The sequence below is a fragment of the Colobus angolensis genome, unplaced genomic scaffold, assembly GCF_000951035.1.
Source record: "Colobus angolensis palliatus isolate OR3802 unplaced genomic scaffold, Cang.pa_1.0 Scaffold201, whole genome shotgun sequence".
Taxonomy (NCBI): Eukaryota; Metazoa; Chordata; class Mammalia; order Primates; family Cercopithecidae; genus Colobus; species Colobus angolensis.
This window is the reverse complement of record NW_012115167.1, coordinates 4,584,133-4,592,112: the sequence shown is the minus strand read 5'-3', so window position 1 is coordinate 4,592,112 and position 7,980 is coordinate 4,584,133. Positions and strand designations below refer to the sequence as shown.

The window sequence follows — 7,980 nt, the reverse complement described above, 5'->3', positions numbered from 1 at the left end:
CATCTATAATTATCTGAAAAGGCTATGAAAACACTCCTCCCTTTTCCAACTAAGAGGACAGATTTTTTTCTTTCTTTTTTGAGACGGAGACTCGCTCTGTCACCCTGGCTGGAGTGTGGTGGCATGATGTCAGCTCACTGCAACCTCTGCCTTCTGGGTTCGAGCGATATTCCTGCCTCTGTCTCCCGAGTAGCTGGGATTACAGGCAAGCACCAACACACTTGGCTAGTTTTTTATTTTTAATAGAAATGGGGTTTACCATGTTGTCCAGGCTGGTCTCAAACTCCTGACCTCAGGTGATCTGCCTGCCTCGGCCTCCCAAAGTGCTGGGATTAGACGCATGAGCCACTGCACCCGGCCCTCTTTTCTTTTTTCTAGACAAGGTCTCGCTCTGTCTAGAGTGCAGTGGTGTAATCACGGCTCACTGCAGCCTCCACCTCCTGAGCTCAGGTGATCCTCCCACCTTAGCCTCCTGAGTAGCTGGAACTACAGGCGAGTGCCACTACATCCAACTAAATTTTTTGTATTTTTGGTAGAGATGGGGTTTCAACATGTTATCCCAGCTTGTCTGGAACTCCCGGACTCAAGTAATCCATTCACCTTGGCCTCCCAAAGTGCTGGGATTATAGGCGTGAGCCACCACGCCCGGCCAGATTTTCTTCTTATATGTTAACCAAAACAAAATATTACAATTGACTGTAGACACAAATAAGAATCTAGCTGACTTCTATCAGGTCAAATATTAAAGAGATTTGCAAAATGTAAAAAAAAAAAAAAAAGTCATTCTTCACACAGTTTATATTAATTTAAAATGGGTTCATTATTTATAAATGACTAAGTATTTTTTAAATTTCTCAGTTTTTATTTCTAACATGGTAAATATTGACAGATATAACCCACATAAACAAAAGCTTTTTGGGGTCCTCCATAAATCTTAAAAGTGCAAAGAAGTCTTGAGATCAGTAAGTTTGAGAACCACTACTATATATATATATATATATATATATATATATACAGTCTTTCAAATAAATTCGTGGTTTTTAGGATTCTTAAATGTGGTCACATTACCTGTATAAAGAAAATTACATTTTAAACTGAGTCCAATCTCCAAAATTGAATTAATAGTCAATTCTGCAAAAATTTATCTAACTGTTTTGAAGCAGGTATCTGAGATTTCTTTTTAGAAGCTTACCATTTAAGCTGCGAATACACCTTATATCAAGGCTTCTCAGGCGAGAGTCGTCTCTTAGATCTAAATTATCTGATATGGTTTGTATTGCCAGTCTTGCAAAGACTAGATCAATCTTTGGAAAGATGCGAAAAAAGAGAAAAAAATTACATTTTCTCCTTTCAATCCATCCTCTCCCATCCCACCATAAAAATGTGAAAAGCTCTGATTATTAGTTTGGAAAGTTCTACCAAAGCTTCAATAGGCCTATGTAGGCAATCTCACATGGGAAAATCACTGTAAAGTTTTGTTAAGGTAATTAAACTTTCAAATTAATGAAATTCAAATTTTAGCATATATGCCAAGCATTTAAAAAAAAAAAAAATCAAAGCCTTATGAGCAAATTTCTAGATAAAGATAGAAGATCCAACACACATTTACATTCGCTCCCTCTTGAAACCTCACTAAAATACCAGGAAAATTTAATTTTTTTGTTTAGTATTATTTTTATTTTAAACGCAAAATTCACTAGGACAAAGAACAGAAAGTGACAACAGCAGAAGCTATGAAAGCTGGAAAGCAGATGGACAAGTGGTAACAGACCCAGTAGACCTAAGAAAGCAGGTAAAAATGTTGTATCTAGGAAATAAGGTCAGGAGACTGTACATAAATACAGACATAAATAAAAAGGCACATTTAAAGAATAAAATAGTATTCTTAGAAATTAAAAATATGGGCCGGGCGCAGTGGCTCACACCTGTAATCCCACCATTTTGGGAGGCCGAGGTGGGTGGATCACGAGGTCAGGAGATTGAGACCATCCTGGCTAACATGATGAAACCCCATTTCTACTAAAAATACAAAAAATTAGCCAGGTGTGGTGGTGTGTGCCTAGAATCCCAGCCACTCAGGAGGCTGAGGTGGAAGGATCACTTGAACTCAGGTGCTCAAAGGTGCAGTGAGCTATGATTGTGTCACTATACTCCAGCCTGGGCCACAGAGTTAGACCCCATCTCTTTATTAAAAAAAAAAAAAGAGATTATTTGATTTTTAAAAATATGCACTTATGTTAAGCCTGATTTCAGAAAACAAACTTACAAGTTAAACAGTTCAATTGTAAAGTCACAAAAATATTAAACACTTACTTCAATACCATCAAATTCAAATTTTATAACAGGTACAAAGGCATCTTCTACAGCCTACAAAAAAGGAAAACAATCATAACATATAGGTGTAATCCCTTCTTTATCCTTCCTACCAATAATGTGAATATCTTTGCTCCCAGTTTGTATTTTAACTCAACAGACAAAGTGAAAATGCTTTTGGTCTTACATTCCAGGTATTTCTACTTTGTGACCTATATTATGTAAGAAACACAAAATGCCTACAACAGTATCTAATTATTATCCCTCTAAAAATATTCCTCAGAACTGGAAAGCAAAACTGCTATTGTCTGCAGCCCTAAAAAAGAATGAGTTCATGTCCTTTGCAGGGACATGGATGAAACTGGAAGCCATCATTCTCAGCAAACATAGGAACAGAAAACCAAACACTGCATGTTCCCACTCATAAGCGAGAGTTGAACAATGAGAACACATGGACACAGGGAGAGGAACATCACACATTGGGGCCTGTCCGGGGGTGGGGAACAAGGGGAGGGAGAACATTAGGACAAATACCTAATGCATGCAGGGCTTAAAACCTAGATGACGGGTTGACGGGTGCAGCAAACCACCATGGCACATGTATACCTATGTAACAAACCTGCACGTTCTGCACATATATCCCAGAACTTAAAGTAAAATTAAAAAAAAAAAAACCAAAAAAAACCCAAACAGCTGCTATCATCTGGGTACTTATAATTTCTTGAGTCTAAACTGAAAACTGATTATTTAGAAAGGCTACTAGGGTTAGAAATTTTTAAATAATGAGAGCTCATGATTTATATATTAAAAATTTAATTAATACAGTTGAGATTAGTAGAAATAATGGTTTTCTGAGTCTTCCTTAACTCCCCAACCTAACAAATTCTTAACTTCCTTGTCTAAAAACATTCCCAGATTCCCCAAATATCACAGATTCTTTGACCTTCACCTTATTCTAGCACTTCAGAATACATTAACACTGTTTTGTTTATTTAGTTCACATAACCCCCTCTTCAATAAACAATGTCAGGTTTACTATTGTATCTGTAAGACTAATGACAGCATCTAACAAATTACTGGTGCTGAAATTTTATTTGCTGAATGAATGGCTAGATATACACATATAAAGAGTTACTAACTAAACCTTACACATAATAGCACTCATCATTTGATATGTATCAATCATTATTGGCTATTACAGTAAATGGTTTATGTAAATATCTCATCAATACTCAAAAACCTTATAAAAACGTTATTACCACATCTCCATTTTACAGATTGGGAAACAGGCTCAGAGGATTACGTTACCTGAACAAGATCTAGGAGCCATTATGTAGTAGATTCTAGATGCCAACTCAAGTCTGTATAACTCTAAGGCCTATGTTCTTAATCATGATTTATTAAAGTTACTCTTATTAAATATCTCCTAATAGTAACTTAGGAGGTATTTCAATAGTCTTAAGCCCTAGCTTTTATAGATATTTGTTCTAATCTAAATTCAAAATATTAAATGCCAGAGGATACTTACTCTTAAGTTTCTAATGCCATCTTGATGTTTCAATTTTTCAAAAAAAGACTGAAAAAAATCAGATCTCTCCACATGTCTTGGAGCTACACAAAGTGCATCAATGTCAGCTCCTGTAAATTAAAGTAGTTCTTAAGAAGAATATATTATGTGTTATATTTTTTGTTAAAGTACACTCAAACATATGCACAGAAGAAAGTATGGAAGCTGAGTACAAGAAAATGTTAACAATGATTAGCTGTAAGTAGTGAAATAATGGGAACTTTGTTCTCCTGTATTTTCTAATTATGAACAAGAGTTTGTCATTGAATGTTCTTAACACTAGAACACAGAAAAGCAGTTACCTTTGGTGTGTACTCCAAGCCTATAGGATCCAAACGTGAAAATTTTACCACCAACAGTAGCCACAACAGAAGGTGGGAGGTTCTAAAATAAAATTAAGCAGAAGACATTCAATTATTCAAATTATTTAGCATAAAAGTCACCTCAATGTTGGCTGTGCATGGTAGCTCACACCTGTAATCCCAGCACTTTGGGAGGCTGAGGCCAGCGGATCACCTGAGGTCAGGAGTTTGAGACCAGCCTGGCCAACATGGCAAAACCCCTTCTCTACTAGGAATACAAAAGTTAGCTGGGCCTGGTGGTGGGCGCCTGTAATCCTAGCCACTTGGTAGGCTGAGGCAGGAGAATCACTTGAACCTGGGAGGTGGAGGTTGCAGTGAGCCAAGATCATGCCATTGCACTCCAGCCTGGGGAACAAGAGTGAAACTCTGCCTCAAAAAAAAAAAATCACCATAATGTCTACTGGCCTTTATTCAGCAAATGATTAGACTTGTCAACTTTGTCAAGATTAGACTTGTAAAAGTACTTCACAGATCCTCTGACTGTGATTTGAAGTAGTAGGGGTATTACCAGAGGGAAGACAAAACAAATTCACCCCCACAACACATGCATACATCTCTCTCTGAAGAAATGCTTTTCTTTTTAATCACTTGACCATACATGTCCCCTCCAATTGCCTGTCTTTCGCTTCATCACTCTTTTGGTAGTCACCAAGGAACTCTCACCAAACTAATGTGCTTTCAGCTCTCTAAAACATAATACTCTTGGCCAATCCATATCCCCTTTAGTTTTTGTGACAGGTATGTTTAATTTCTCGATTCTAGCTCTACAACCTTTCCGTAAGAATGGGGTCATTCCTGACATGATCTCCTTATGAGAGCTATTCCAACAAGCTTAATTAACATTTCTTGGATTATAACGTAATTAAAATGCTACCTTTTGGCTGGGCATGGTCATGTCTGTAATCCCAGCACTTTGGGAGACTGAGGCAAGAGGACCACTTGTGTCCAGTTCAAGACCAGCCTGGGCAACACAATGAGACTCCATCTCTACAAAAAATAAAAAATTAGCTGGGCATGGTGGTGTGTGCCTCTAGTCCCAGCTACTAGGGAGGTTGCGATGGGAGGACTGCTTGAGCCCAGGAAGTTGAGCCTCAACAAGAGTGAAACCCTACCTCAAAAAAAGAAAAAAAGAAAAGAAAAAAAGCTAATTTTCGCCTCTCTTCAGAGCCAATTCCAAAAGCCCATCAGATATTCACTCAAGTATCCTGATCCACTTCAATATCCAGCCTCAAGCAAGCAAAAAAATTCATTCCAATGCTAACAGATACTGCTTCTGAGTTCTCTATTTTTGTTCTTCATTATCCTCACTGCCCAAACCTTTTCCTTCTTCTTGGCTTACCAATTCTTAGCTTATATCCCTCAAATTTGTGGCTTTTTTTTTTTTTTTTTTTTGAGATGGAGTCTCACTCTGTCGCCCAGGCTGGAGTGTAGTGGCCGGATCTCAGCTCACTGCAAGCTCTGCCTCCCAGGTTTATGCCATTCTCCTGCCTCAGCCTCCCGAGTAGCTGGGACTACAGGCGCCCGCCACCTCGCCCGGCTAGTTTTTTGTATTTTTTAGTAGAGACGGGGTTTCACCGTGTTAGCCAGGATGGTCTCGATCTCCTGACCTCGTGATCCGCCCGTCTCGGCCTCCCAAAGTGCTGGGATTACAGGGTTGAGCCACCGCGCCCGGCTGCCTTCTTTCTATTCAACGAATACTCCCCTAATTCTAGGTTATTTAATGGCATCCTAAACTACCCTCTAATGAATCTTCCTTTTCTCTTTCACTATCTTGTATAAAATTCACTGGCTGATGTTCTTAAATTAATCTATTAAATATAGCTGTTCTACTCAAAAGTTGCCAATGCCTTCTTCTCTAACTACTGAGGTAAGGATCCCTGGGCCTGTTGTTGAAAATCTCCACATGTTCCTAGGGATCTTTTTTGCCTTCTTATCTTCCTTTCTGAAGCTTCAACTACCAACCAACCAACCAACCAACATGGTCACAGAATCCAGCCTCCTTTCCACTGCATTTGCCATTGTTCCCGCCTCAAGTGCTTGCCCATCCTCTCTGGGCATCTTCTGTTTTTTGCTTTTTTTAAAAAAACAGATGGAGATGGGGTCTCACTGTGTTGCCCAGGCTGAAGTGAGCACAGCAGTGTGATCTTAGCTCACCGCAGCCTCAAACTACTGAGCACAAAATATTCCTCCTGCCTTGGCTTCCAGAGTATCTGAGACTACAGGCATATGTCACCGCGCCTGGATAATTTTTAAATAATTTTTGTAAAGATGGGGTCTTGCTTTGTTGCCCAGGCTGGTCTCAAGTTCCTGTTTTTAAGCGATCCCCCTGTCTTGGCCTCCCAAAGTGTTGAGATCACAGGCATGAGCCACAGTATCCAGCTTCTGGCTATCAGTATTATCCACTTTTGGAAGTTCACTTCAAGTTCCACCTCTTCCATGAAGCCTTCCCTGGTTATCCTTACCCACTAACAAGCTTTTTTTTTCCTGTGTGCTCTCTGCCCTTAAAATTCTTAAATTCCTGCCGGGCATGGTGGCTCAAGCCTGTAATCCCAGCACTTTGGGAGGCCGAGACGGGCGGATCACGAGGTCAGGAGATCGAGACCATCCTGGCTAACACGGTGAAACCGTCTCTACTAAAAACTACAAAAAAAAACTAGCCGGGCGAGGTGGCGGTGCCTGTAGTCCCAGCTACCCGGGAGGCTGAGGCAGGAGAATGGCGTGAACCTGGGAGGCGGAGCTTGCAGTGAGCTGAGATCCGGCCACAGCACTCCAGCCTGGGTGACAGAGTGAGACTCCGTCTCAAAAAAAAAAAAAAAAAAAAATTCTTAAATTCCTTTTTGCTATATTTACTGACTTTTTTGGTATGTAAAATCATATTTCATATGTAATCTTTAATCATATTTAAATTTCTCAAAGTTAAGAACTTTGTCTACTACTTCTCTGTATTTTCTCACAATGCCCAGTACAAGTTCTGAAGAATAATATGTGCTGATTAACTTCACCTTGAATAAAAGTATCTATATAATAGGATATTATGCTTAACGCCTCTGTGTAATGAATATTAACGTTCAGAGTATCACAAATAATTTTATAGCTAAAAAGAAGTCAGCAAATTTATTAATCAGATTTTTTAAAGAGACAGAGTCCCGTTATGTTGCCAGGCTGGCCTTGAACTCTTGGGCTCAAGATCTTCCTGCTTCAGCCTCCTGAGTAGCTGGGACTACAGGCATGCACCACTATGCCCAGGAATCTATAAATTTATTCATAATTAACATGAATGAAATGGACAGATAAGCCAGGACCTTAAAAAAAATCTTTTAGTTCATATTTCTACTTTGAGAAGTCTGATTCTTGTATGATTTATGAGAAAGTGATATGCTAAATCACAGTTTGCCACGGCCATAGTATCTAACTAAAATTATTTGATCTGGGGTTCTATACTATTTAAAGGTTAAATATCCCAATTGTGTATAGATTCAAATCATCTTTGATTGAACCCAAATCCTTCAGTTACTTTCCAAAGTAAAACATACATAAAGAGAATTATAGGCTGGGCGTGGTGGCTCAAGCCTGTAATCCCAGCACTTTTGGAGGCTGAGGCAGGCGGATCACGTGAGCTGAGGTGTTTGAGACCAGCCTGGGTAACATGGCAAGACCTTATCTCTACAAAAAATACACAAAAATTAGCTGGGTTTGGTGGTGTGCCCCCGTAGTCCCAGCTACTTGGGGAGCTGAGGT

General features: G+C 39.3%; 1 protein-coding gene across 1 annotated transcript in view; it reads right to left on the bottom strand.

Annotated features, from left to right (window-relative positions):
• The window catches only part of PAPOLG (poly(A) polymerase gamma), a 47,505-nt gene that overhangs the window by 26,070 nt on the left and 13,455 nt on the right, over nt 1-7,980 (bottom strand). Inside the window, exons 4-7 of the mRNA XM_011941819.1 lie at nt 4,183-4,264; nt 3,842-3,951; nt 2,314-2,367; nt 1,193-1,304 (exon numbers count right to left, since the gene is read on the bottom strand). Coding sequence (XP_011797209.1) covers nt 1,193-1,304; nt 2,314-2,367; nt 3,842-3,951; nt 4,183-4,264 — 358 coding nt within the window. The remainder of the gene's footprint in view (nt 1-1,192; nt 1,305-2,313; nt 2,368-3,841; nt 3,952-4,182; nt 4,265-7,980) is intronic.